Here is a 13,359-nt window from a genome sequence, read left to right on the forward strand (position 1 = left end):
GACTGCTACTCTGCCTCATTTTGCTTATATTTTGGACAGCAAAAAATCATGTCCCCTACCATTTAACTTCCATTTAAAAGTTACAGATCGAAGAATTAAGCAGTATATTAACTTTCTATTAAACTAGCAAGTTTTGTATTCTGTAGGTAAAAATGCCTCGCTTATTAGTGACAGCATGACACTACTAGGAGCTCTTAAACATCACAAAATGTTACTGTCCTTTTTTCTCATGTTTCATATTATCGTAAGAACTGCTTGTTTGTTATATTGACTGCAAGGATCAGAAAATAATTATTACGAATTACTAATGAGTGCATTGAAGAAAATAGGAATAGATTGGAGGGAAAGGAGGCTAATCTGCAACCTGTACATGTCTCAGACTGCTCAGGTGCGGGTGGGAAACGGGGAGTCCGGATGGGCAGTGTTAGGAAGAGGTGTAAGGCAGGGTTGCCCATTATCACCGTTGCTGTTCAACCTGTATGCAGAGTAAATGATCAAAGAGGCATGGGAAGAACTGGAGGTAGGAATGAAAGTGGGGGGGAATTCATAAAATCAGTTAGGTTTGCTGATGACCAAGCCTAGTTTGTCAGTCAGCCAAGGGTTTGCAAGCATTGCTTAGTGAGTTGGAAATTCAGTGCGACAGGTATGGGATGAGAATCAATATTAATAAAACAAAGGTTATGCGATTTTCTAGAAAGAAAAAAGCTAAGCTTAACATTAAAATAGGAGGGCAAAAACTAGAGCAGGTAGAACAGTTTACGTATCTTGGTAGTGTTTTGGACCAACAGGGTCAAAGTAGTAGGGGCATAAGGAGAAGAGTTGCACTGGGCAAAGAGGCTTTCACAAGGAGGAGGGAGTTGATGACGGGGATGTTGAGTAAGGATGTTAAGAAAAGACTCGTAAAAACTTTGATATGGAGTGTAGCTATGTACGGTGCGGAAACGTGGTCATTGAAGCAGGAGGATAGACGTAGACTGGTGGCTTTTGAAATGTGGGTTTGGAGAAGGTGAAATGGACAGAGAAGAAAACAAACGAGGAAGTACTTGGTATGGTGGGCGAAGAGAGGGGTTTGCTGGGAGCAATCCTATGGAGGCAGGAAAAGTGGTGGAAGGGGGTATTGACCGGCAGCGGGATGTTGAAGACTGTAATAGAGGGGAGAATGTCAGGCAAATGAGGAAAGGGAAGGAACAGGATAGGGATGTTGGATGGGATGAAGGTAGGAAGAAAGTACTCAGAGATGAAGAGGGACCTGATGTAAAGTAGGATACTGGATTTTGTGTTTTGTTAGGAGTAAAAAATATTTATTTAGTAGCTGTGCCCATCCAAAAACCTACCTTAACCGGTAGATTACCTAATAATAATAATAATCTCCTTTGACAGGACCTAGGTCTCAATACAAGCGAATAAGCAGAAGTGTGGTTGTTAAAGATGAATATGATCACCTGTACTTACGACTGTGGCCTAATATGACCCCAAATGGTGAAAGGTACTGTATAGCTTGACTCAAAAATATTATCTGCTTAATTCTGCGGTTAATAATAGTCTCTACTCATCATGATTCGATATGAACACTGCAACAGATACTTGCGAATTAGTTACATAAAGAAAATAATATAGCGTCAAAGCCATTTTGATGGGGGTAGTAAAATAATAAGGTTACAAATGAAAATACAGCCAGAAATTTAAAGCCCAAAAATGTACTCCACAGGCTACATTTCACGCTTGAGCAGATGAAAGGGACAATTAGATTCCGTCATTTTCGCGCTAACGATATTGAAACGCCATTGACTTTGTGACGTCATAGAGATTTCACCGTCTCTGACTTTCAGGTGGCCATTCTGGTTAATACACAGTTTGAACCCCTTGCTAGAATTAAATTAGCTGTATTACGTCGGTCACGAAAACTGAGTTGGAACTTGTTTTTCCGAGTCTTGGTTGTATTTGGAGAACTCGTAAGACGTCCGTGAGCATTGATTTCCGAAATATTTGGATTCTCTCGCCCGAAAACACTCTTCGGGCTTTCTTTGCTGTCTCGTCGAAGGCTTCTTGTGAGAGAATTGTAACATGTTTGACAGTATACGTGATAAAATACACACGGTACAAGAGGGTATTGCTGCCAGGTACGTCTAGCCAGATTGTTGATTTTGTGTGAGACCAAGAATTGAATTGTAACAATAAGATCTTCTTTTTTGGCCAGCTTTCGTGGATTAAATGTAAACGATGCACCAAGGCGTTCCTCAAAAGCCAACAACAGTGTTAACTACAATGCTGGTGCCGACGCTCTTAATAAATATCAGAGTAACTGGAGTGAATTACATCAACTTACAGAGGATAATTCAAAAAAAGCAGAGGTAAACCATTTGATGCCAAATTTTCATTCACTCTTACTTTTCTGAAAAGAGCTCTCATGATATATCATTTTCCATAGGGTATCGACTCGACGATAAAGAGTCTACACGAAAGTTTTGAGAAGCAATGGGTGGCCGTTGGTCACATATGTGCGTCAATTTCAACAGTTCCACAGCTTTTAAGTGGCGTACAGGAGTTAATGGAGCAGATAGGTGAATATCAGGCGATATTTTTTCAGCGCAGAAAAAGCTCATTTAGAGATATTAATATGATTTTGAATTTGTGTTCGCATGCCTTTTGAATTTCTAGGTTTGACCCAAAAGACTTAGGGAGTTTTTATTCTTGTAAACTTTACGCGCCTTGGACATGTCATTGCTTCCTGGTTCGTTGCACTATAACTGTTTTGGCATGTAGCGTTCAGTTCAAAGCTTTTTTCTTGCTCTAATCTTCACATTTTACATTTGAAAAATGTAATTTTTATCCATACAATGTAATTTTTATCCATAAATGTGATATTCTTTCGGAAAGGAACTGAATAACCTTTTTTGTGCGTATTAATTATCAGGTACCCTGCAGTCTCTGTTTGCAGAGGTGGAAGGATCATTGCTAAAGCTTGAAGATATGATCGAGACGCAAGAGTTGCAGGAAAAGCAACTTGATCATCGATTTCAACTGGCTATGTTCAAAGAAAAGAAATTGGGCGAAATAGAACAAGTTAAAGGTAATGTGGCATAGTAAGGCATTTTGGTTGCTAGATAATTGATTCTCATCCTTTGAATCCAATTGTAAATTTGGTTAACAGGCATGTAAACTTATTCGACTGACTTATTCCTGGTAATGTACTCATTTCACTACAGAGGATAAAATATATTATGTTTAAGTAACAGGTGTTACTAATGTAAACAATAACTGGTTGAACAAAATGTTGGACGATTTATTTATTGTCAAGTGGAGGAACATTTACCCCAGCCAATTACAACAGTGATTCCCAGGAGATAGCAAACATTTTATAAAATCCTAAATATAATTAATTAATTAGCACTAATGTTGTGAAGAACTCCGCATCACCATAGATGCATGAACATGGTTGTGTGTATGAAGCAGGGCTGGGTCCATCACAAGGGTGGACATTCTGTCTGGAACATTAGGAAAAAGTCTGCATTCCTCGAATTTTTCTCAGCATTAGCAAAATGTTTGAGTAATTAAAGCAATTCTGGAGTAGTTTTGGGAATGCTCAATGGGAATTATCGTTTTGGGTGATGCTGAGAATGAATTTGGATGGGATCCACGAGCGATGAGAGCTGTCTGTGCGCGTAGCTCGTTTCATGACATTGAGTGAAAGAGAGTGGGTGCAAGTCGATTCACCAAAGAGAGATAGAGAGAGAGGTGTGGGAGAGGGTAAGAAGTAGGTGGAGAATTGAGGTTGGAGGAGACTGATGAAAGATAATGTGAGGACTATTGGGAGCAGAAGGGGTGGAATGAATATGACAGGTGGAGTAATTGTGCCAAGAGAAAGTGGGAGAAATTAGTGAACGGGAATGAGTTTCTTGAAATAACTTAAAATTAGGCTTCTTACGATTCCTCTGCCGTGAAGGAGAATGTCGTGAGTGGTGTATATGTGACATTTGATGCTTGCTAGGAATTGCAGAACAGTGCAGGCAGAGGGAGTCATGCTCCTCACAGTCCAAACCAAAATAAAATCCTCATTTGTCCCTTACTATTGGGACTCTGAGCAACTTCTTTGTATATTCCAGTCAGTTCAGTGGGTAGAGAGCATTGGACTGCTGACGGAAGGGCCTGGGTTTGATTCCTGGGGATGCCTCTGGGCACACTTGGCTTCACCCGAGCTGCATGATTTTTTGAGTACCAGAATTCAATGGGAAACCATAGGCGGCACGGGGAAAAGATCTGAACCCCCCCTCCCCCTTCCCTGCTAGCGAGTGAATGGCACGTAATGCTGGGCTAAGTACTAGGTGAACTCTTCCCTCACCTATCAAACCAAACTTTGGGTTGAGGCCTGTGGTTGCCTTCATGCTATTTTGGCTGTTGAGAGGATTCGGGGGTAGTGCATTGACAAGTGTATGATACTAGACGTGGATGGATCTAAATAGACAACACATTGTTGAAAAGAAAGCTTGCAGGATTAAAATAACTGATGGAAATAGGAAGGCTAATGCATGCTACATCTCCAATTCTTAAATCAATATTTGGCTGCTTGAAGAATCAGAAGTGCAACTTCCAGTGCCAATACTCTTTCTAGTGCCAGCATCTCACCTGATGGTTTCAATGACTTCTGGTTTCCTTTGTCTGGCATATCCTTTCTCCTTTGTTTATCCAGATGAGTTAGTAAGGAAATATACAATCCAAAATTGCCATTTCAAATGGAAATGGACATTTCCCCTGACCTAACCAAAGCCTGGTTAATTCAAAAGCTCAAATGTCAGGGGTGTATTGGATTTAGTAAGATTTAGTAAGGAGTTGCGCAACGTAAAAGAACCCATTGAAAAATGAATGGAAACCATAAATGGAAATGGCATAACCCAAACTACAGCTTAGTTGTAAAGCTTAAATAGCAGAGACATATTGATTCTTAAATATAATTATCAAGAAGTTGGAATTATTTAGGGAAAATGAGAATAATGTTTGTTGGTTCCTACAAGACATATTTGGGACATGTATGGAACAGGTTACATTGACTGCAAGTATTCACTGCAGGCAATCACAGTTCACTGTGATTATGATTTAAATACAAAATTACAGTCAAAAATATACAATTGTACACAGACTGAAACAGCAAGCACGCAATCAATGCGACCGGACTTCATCTCCGCACATTATGCGTAGCGTCACCCATTGAGTGAATCAATTTCAAAAATTTATTTTCTTATTATGCGAATTACTCATTATGAGAGGTGCAAGGGTTCCACTGCAGGTACAGTGTTGATAACTGTTACTTCTTCCTTTTGTCTGTTTCCTTAAACATGCAAAATTAATTGAAAATGTTGTCAATTCAGCCATTGAGCTTCATGAAGCCATAAAGATGGAGTCAGTAATTGATTGCGGCTTGTTATTAATAACTTAAAAGCTTTCTAATTGGTTGAAATTCACAATTGCATCTTTATCATTAATGAAAAATATATCGTTAGATTTATCAATATGACAACCTAGTGGGTATATAGTGAAATAAAACTTTCTAGCCTAGACTCCTCCGTGTGTGCCCTACGACACAATCTCTTTGTGGTACTAGCTATCAGGGGAGTCGACTGGCAGTTGAAGTAATTTGCAACTTTCATACTTTGTGAACTTTGAAGCTTCCTGTGACCTTGCTTGATTTGACCGCATTGAGCTCTTGTGTAGTTGCTGTGTGTGGTGGCTTTGTTTGGCTATTTTCCTTAAGAAGAGTCAAGTATGTGAAGCTGTTACTTGTAGGCTTGATAGAATTGTGTGTTGATGATTGTTTTCTTGCTTCTCTCGCAGAGGAGTTGGTGCGCAATCACGCAGAGAAGGTCCGCGTGTATGAGCAGCGACGACAGCAGATGCTGCGGGAACGGCAGGAGGCATTCGGCAAAGTGTTTGAGGAAGAAATGCTGCAGTACAAAATGTCAGGAAAGATTCCCAGTAAGACAACAGAGTTATATAATTGAGACCGCTGGTATATAACCGTTCATGGTGGAATCCATTGTTAAGAATTTCAGTAGCAAGTAAATTGTTGTAAATAGTTGTTAATAAATTAGCAGTTGAGGTTTGTAAATTGTGGTGTAATACACATAGGGCATGTGTCTGTGTTTTCTGTTTAATCATGTGTGTACTAATGTTACTGTCACAATCATGTTGTCTCTTCTCTTTGCCCTTCCTCGCTTCCTCCCTTTGGGTTTCTCTGCTCCCCTCTCCCGCCTGGACGTCTCTCAAAGCCTCCACCATCCCAAGCCGTGTACTTAACGACCACTTCTTTTATTTCCTTTGGGGTCATTTGGCATATTGTAGCCATTCGCCATACTCGGAGTATGCCTGAAATTTTTCTTATTTTCTGTGTGTTTTGAGAATTCTTGTGACCATGCTCAGAAAGTACTTTACTTCTCAGATCTAACATAGTGACCATTATGCAATTTCACTTGCATGAATAACCCATGTTTCCCCACGCAAAAATTCTATACTTTTAGTCAGTTCTGTTCGTGTCTCGAGGCAATTCTTTGGAATTCTATTGCACTAGGCAAACATTTGAGGAAGCCATAAACTAACTTTAAATTTCTCTTCCACTCGAGTCATCACTTGTTACTTTGCAATGTGTTCGTCACTTTGGAGGGTGTTAAGGTGGAGTGAGGTGGCCTTCTCTCCAATGCGCTCACTACTTGCCATTTATTTTGGTCTTGAATGGCTGCTGATGATGATTGGGTGGTCGAGTGGCTCTTGTGGGGGAGGGAGTCAAGTGGAGTGGATTGTTGTCCATCGGTGGCTTTTGTTTGCATGTGTTGGCACCCCTCAACACTCCTTCCTTGGAGGAACGTGGCCCACGAAGTCTGCCCCGGGAGGTGCTTTCCAAAAACTGGGGCTAGGTATTTACTAACATATTTTCATTGAGCTGTGGCTTTCCTTAGCTTGGATCTTTTATTTTGGAAAGACATCAATAACTCGTAATGAAAACAGTAATTCCTCCCACTTATATGTGAAGGGACATGAATATGGTACAAATTTCCAGTTATATCCCAAGAAACTGTATATAGTTGCATAATAGGGTGTGTTGAGTGTGCTTAGCGATTGGTCAAGAGTTGAGACCAAGTGTATATTGTGTTCAATTTCCTACTCTTATGTCAAGTTGCCTTTTTTTAATCATTTTATTGTTACTTAAATATGCAGTTCTATAATATTGTCTAATAATATACAATTCAGCAAAACAATAATGACTACCTTCTTCCTAATTAAGTACCATGAGACAAAGGAATATTTTATCGGCTGACTGCATGGTAGGGCAGTGCAGTCCGTCATGGTTCCTTGCAGTCACCATTGTATTCCTAATAATTTTCAAATCCTAGCATGTTTGAAACTTTGAATACATGCACGTCTTCTTATGATGGGCAGCTTATGCATGTGAAATATATTGCTTTCCTCTTTGTATGTTCTGAAAAGATGTAATGGCTGAGTTTCTTTCCTACTTGTATAGGTGAATAAACAGGTTATCCTTCCGGTGTTGGTCGCAGGCGTGGCTTCAAAAAAGAAAACTTACAAACATAATTTTTGGCCAAAAAGAGGGGTTACTTAGGGTTTTGCAAAAATCTTGGCGTATGGATACCCGATATGATGTTTAAACATTTAAAGACAAATTTTAATCCCCTAAAGTGAACCTGCAATGGAAAATCATTGACCTAATTGCTGAGCACCCTGATTGAGGATAGGAGGGAATGGGAAATGTAGTTGGGTGCTGTAGCACAGCCACATGAATCCATGCACTTTGGATTACTGAGGAGAGTGGTGCGTGGCAAAGAAATAGGATGCCGTTTGATCTGTTGGCCCACTCATGCGATGTGGAATGTGTAGACGATTTCCCCCAGGTTGGAGAATGGTCGTGACTGATGAGGTGAGAGTGGTGTGCAACTTACAGATCTTCAAAGAAAAAGAAAAGACTTTTAATTGGCCATGTGCTCCCCAGTAATCTATGCAGTCCGATGAAATCACTTGCCCTGGCATCTGATGGAGGGTTGACGAAATACGTGGGAAGATTGGCTGCCGTGCCTTGAGAATACTTTGAGTTGCTATTTCATATTTTTTCTGCACATTGAAATTTGTTTTAATTATGCTCTAGGTTTTCATCTCACTGCTCCCACCTAGCTTCATTATTATTGCAGAGGAGATTATTTTAATGACTTAGTGTGTTCTTAACAGGGGTGTGCGAAGTTGGATTTCTTTCCAGTGAATTGAATCACTGGCTGAATCTTAGGTTATTCTTGATTAATAAATCAAGCATTCAGCTCTTCCATCGAAGCGCATCCTCGTTTAACTAATGTTTGGCCGAGTGTAACAAGATGAGATTGAGAGAAGGGAAGCATAAAGAGCAAAAAATAAAAAAAATGGCTCAATTGACGAACGACTTTTCCCTGCCTGCCACCTCAGTCGGTGTCAAACGCTCACTTCGCTGGCATCCCACTGTCATCAGTGGTGACATTTGTTTCCAAAATTGTGTTCAGGCATATTTTGTGCGAATTTAAATAACACTTGAAACAATACCTCTGAAGAAAAAGCCACCAGGAGAAAGCAGGGAAAGAAGAGAATAAAAATAGACATGGAAATAAAAAATGAAATCATTGAAAATTGAGAGCAATGTGTGAGCATGGCCAGTCAAGCAAGCACGTACGATCGCTCAACATCAACGATTTGCACAATCTTCAAGAACAAGATTAAGGAGATAGCTGCTTCCAAGGGAATGACAAGAATATACACGCAGCAGTGTATATTCACGGTGATATTGAAAGGTTGCTCTTCACATCGCTAAATGAAAAGCAATTGCGAGGCAACTCCATTAGCAAGGACATCATTTGTGAGAAGGCACAAGTGATTTTGGCTGACCTTGCTGAGAAGATGCCAGAATTATCAATTTCCAAAGAGATGGTGCTCAAGGAGAGCAATGGGTGTTTTAAATGAAGGACCAGCATCCACGGCGTAGTAAGGCATGGTTAAGCAGCAGACTCTGGCCCCGTGGTGGCAGAGGAGTACATTGGTGAGGGTTTGCTGGTTTTTAATTTCGATGGGGCAGGTCTCACCCGTAAAAAGATGGCGAACGAATGTAACAGTGGAGGAGACGCGCCACGAACCAGTGAAAGACTGTCTTGTGCTCCTTTTTTGCGCAATTGCGAGAACTGATTTGAAAATTAAACCCTTATTTACTGGTCAGGAAAAGGAAATGAGCCTTAAAGAAGTGTTAAGTCCAGGAGAGCAGGCTAAAAGTGACGTGGAGGTCATGGGGAAGAAAGCATTGGAGACTGGTGCATAGTAGAGAGGGGAGCATCGCCGTAATAAGGCAGTCAGTCGCTCTGAGCACTGCAAATTTATTTAATGATTATGCTGTGTCACATTTTCACAAAATTTTTAACTGTCAGGAAAATCAATGTCTCTACAGAGCTTGTAAAAAAAAGAATTTGGAATGCATCAGAAATAGTTTACTAATTACTTAAATTCTTTTTTGTTTTCTACAAATCAAATTTGCGTTTCAGCCAGTTCATTCCATGATATAAGGAAATATGAAGATGATTCATAATCCTAAATATTGTATATATGATTTTCTATGACTAAACCTTGTACATAATTTATCATTTTTTAGCTCGGAATACATTATACTATGGCAACTTTTATAAATTTCTGCAGGAAAAATTGTTTTGCTCAATGAGTGTTTCTCTTACCGAGAAAGATTCAGGAATGAGCTATGCTTGTTTTACAAGATTTCACTATGTTTCAAAATGGTGCAAGTCTACACCTCATCTATATTTTCAAAAACCGAAATTATGTTTTATGGACATGGATTTTGTGGAAGTGATGAATATCACACAGTAATTCATCTCAGTTGTATGATTTGAAGTGTGGCATCATTTGCGAAAATCTGATATTTTTAATGTTATATTGCGGTCTACCATGGTTAGATATTTCCGTCAGTCAGATTTTCATATCGTAATGTACTCAATGATAACCACTTAAGTGAGACATACCCGTAAGTGATAACGTCTGTCTAATATTTATAGAAATCCACAGACTGAAGAATTCATTTCAATGGAGGATCCCACAGTTGCATAATCAATTCTGGGGTCAATGCATGCGTCTATAGCTAGAATAGAAGCAGGTTATGAGTCAACTTGTGATTCCCTATGGATCCCAAAAAGCCTTTGGCTTGTCATGGCTTCATGTGTGGTTGAGCCCATCCCAGTTGAGGTACAACTCAAACTTGCGACCTTTGGGTCAGCAGGTGAGTGAATAGCCCACCCGGCTCCCTTCAACATGGAGACATTATTGCACCCAAAGGCATGAATGCATGATTGATTGCGTCCAGCCTTGAGGATCGGTGATTGCTTTAAAGCCACCGCTCGGGCACTGCACAGGGAGGCTTGCCAGGAGAGGCAAGTGCTGCACTTTTATGTGGTGTGGCATTAATCTTCATTCATGGTTGTATTCCATCAACTCCAACGACTTACTAAATATTTGTGCATGATTTATTGGTGCTGTTATGTATAGCTTTCTGGCATATGATTTCCGCAGCCTTCCTGCAAAAACATTTGATAGGTTGGTGCAGCGTTGTTCCATCAGGCTTTCCATTTCTCATTTGTCACCTTCAGGAGAAGTAACTGTTTTCCGACCACTCACATGGAAATATGCAAAGAATCAGTTTAAATTGCATTTATTTGTCCTTCTTTGTTTAACTAAAGGTCTGCCTGAAGAGCATGCTGCATTCCTTTGTAAATTAAATATTTCCCGAGGCATCTTGTTTGTATTTAACGGTTTTAAATTCAATAATGGTTATAGTTTATATGAAATGGGAGAAAAATTCACCAGACTTAGCTATGAAGTCACCTGAACCCCTTAGGTGTTGTGAGGAAAGGAAAGGTGCATGCCATGTGATTGAATTGTCTGCTAGAAACTAAACAACCTCATCTCAACTTGCTTCATTCATCTCAGATGCGAGATAAGACAAGACTTAAGCCATGAAATGTGATGATTCATTGTTTTTTCCCAACTAATCAGATAACTATTAATATTATGTGTGTTTTGGATTACCTACCAATGGAGTGAATGCATTCAATTAGCAGCAGATAGAGTTTCTAATTCATCATTAGACCTCTGGCCCTTAGAGCTAATATCTTCTCGGTTATAAATAATCATTAATCTTCTTGAAAACATACAAAATCATGCACTTTACTCTTCTCTGTTTGAAATTATATTTGCAAACATTAAGAAAGTTACTAATTTTGTTGGTGTATGAAAGTGTGGATGTATGCAATCAAATTTGCAATTTCAGTTAACAGATCTTTTTTGCCATGATTCAATTGGCTAAAATTTTGACTGATTGCCTTTCAAAATAGATAGCAATGGGGCTTAACCCACTTGTGTTTTTGTGCGTAGTTTTTGAAAATATTTTCTGCACTATTCCTGCGAGTAATGCCAATTCACTTTTAAACTTTTTCTTGGAACCCATAGAATTTATCTTCCTTGATAAGCTTACATTTTGTTTGTTTTAGCATTTATTTAAGCACTATTTTGCATGAATTAATGTAGTTGATTATAGGGTTGCAGAGAAAGCATGAAACTGCAACCTCTTTGGTGTCGGCTCCTTTTGGGTATCAAGCATCAACAATAGCTTCAATTTTCATTCATGAGTGCGTATAGTACGTATTGTTCCCTTAATTAAGTGCATGTAACTTTCCAACATTGCACCTTATATATATTTGCTGAAAGAATGAGGAAGCACCAGTAATGGCAGAATTTCTTCAGAAAGAACTCAATTTTCTTTTTTTGATTAATCGCAATGTGCATTGTGATTTCTTCTGAAGTATGCTAATTGTAAGATTGGCAGGTTTTGTCTCAATGGAACGGGTTCCCATCTAGGTTCACATGAGGACATACTATCTGAGACCCTTGCTGAAGGTGTTGAAGACATTTTATGGAGACGTGCTGGGAAGTGATCGAGCTGATGTTGAAGGGAAACACTTGCATCAATGTACCACCCCTTGCTCACTTACTTGCGGTGGAATACCATTGCTTCATTTTTGATGGCCATAGGTTTAGATTGCCAAAGTAGTTCTAAGAGTTGTGGCTATCATACTTACGTAATTGCGATGGGAAAATATTTATTTTTCAGCATAAATGATATCCGTATCACTGTAGCTGCTGACATTTAATTTATAATGGGGAGAATGTTTATTAATGGGGAAGATGTAGCGATGTTCTTAATTTTGAAAAATTTAGCCTGTAGATTATGTCCATTGAATCAGTATATTATTTTATGAGGGATGTGCTTAGAAAATAAAATGTAATGAGAAAGTCTTTCTAGCATTGTTTTTTTCTCTTTTCATCTGTCTTCATGGCTCTGGAAACTTGTTTCCATTTTCTCTGTTTGGTGATTTGATTTCTAAAATACATTGCGGGCCCCTTGTTTTTAGACGATTTCAAATGCATACTTGCTTTGTGTCCGGATGCTTTCCAAGGAGCCAATAATAGAAACAAAACTGTTTTAAAGTACTTCCTGTGCATACATAGAGGCATCATTGAAAAAATGTTCAAACTCTTGTTCTCTCTTTCAATATTTGGATGAAGTAAAGAAATTAGGTTATTTTAGATCGTTATAACTTTGATTTCATTGTTTCAAAATATGACATTTCAGCTGGCTGTGTTGTAATCATCAATGTCAAAATTTTAAACTTCTGTAGAGTGATACAAATAAAAGTTGTTTGGGTGTGAGTTCCAAGGAAGCAAAAGTAGTCATATTTGGTGTGAATTGGATGTGTGATTGCTTGGTGGGGGCAATGGTGAAAATATTGAATGATTGGACTCGGTGTACCTTGGCAGACTGTTTGCACACAGTGCTATGAGGGGGGAATGGGCCAAATTACCAGGTGCCAGCAGGCTAATTGCCTGCTGGTATCAAACGTACATCTAGGCAGCAAAATTGGGATTATGTAAGGGCTTACTTGTAGTTAGTAGTAATAATAATGTTGGAAAGAAAACATGAAAATGTAACTCCTATGGTCTCGCCTCCTTTTGGTATTAAGCATCTACAACAGCTTCAACTTTCATTCATAAGTGTGTATAGTACGTATTGTTTACTTAATTAAGTTCATGTAACTTTCCAACGTTGCACCTTATATGTTTCTGCAGAAAGAAAAAGGAAGTAATGGCAGAATTTCTTCAGAAAGAACTCAAATTTGTTTGAAAAATGAATGGAAACATGTATTTGATTTCTTCTGAAGTCTGCTAATTGTAATCTACTGTAATGAAAAATTAAATGACTTTGCATCCATTTCTGCTGATATTGACGTT

At 39.0% G+C, this 13,359-nt stretch overlaps 1 protein-coding gene across 1 annotated transcript in view; it reads left to right on the plus strand.

The window, feature by feature from the left end:
• The first annotated feature begins 1,839 nt into the window (after window positions 1-1,839).
• Window positions 1,840-13,359, plus strand: part of Dysb (dystrobrevin binding protein dysbindin) — a 19,753-nt gene continuing 8,233 nt past the window's right edge. Inside the window, exons 1-5 of the mRNA XM_071591046.1 lie at window positions 1,840-2,120; window positions 2,198-2,351; window positions 2,429-2,561; window positions 2,915-3,070; window positions 5,827-5,967. Of these exons, the coding sequence (XP_071447147.1) occupies window positions 2,065-2,120; window positions 2,198-2,351; window positions 2,429-2,561; window positions 2,915-3,070; window positions 5,827-5,967 (640 nt within the window). The 5' untranslated portion in view covers window positions 1,840-2,064. The remainder of the gene's footprint in view (window positions 2,121-2,197; window positions 2,352-2,428; window positions 2,562-2,914; window positions 3,071-5,826; window positions 5,968-13,359) is intronic.

Source organism: Hetaerina americana, unplaced genomic scaffold (genome assembly GCF_022747635.1).
Source record: "Hetaerina americana unplaced genomic scaffold, ioHetAmer1.1.p SCAF_40, whole genome shotgun sequence".
NCBI classification, from domain to species: domain Eukaryota; kingdom Metazoa; phylum Arthropoda; class Insecta; order Odonata; family Calopterygidae; genus Hetaerina; species Hetaerina americana.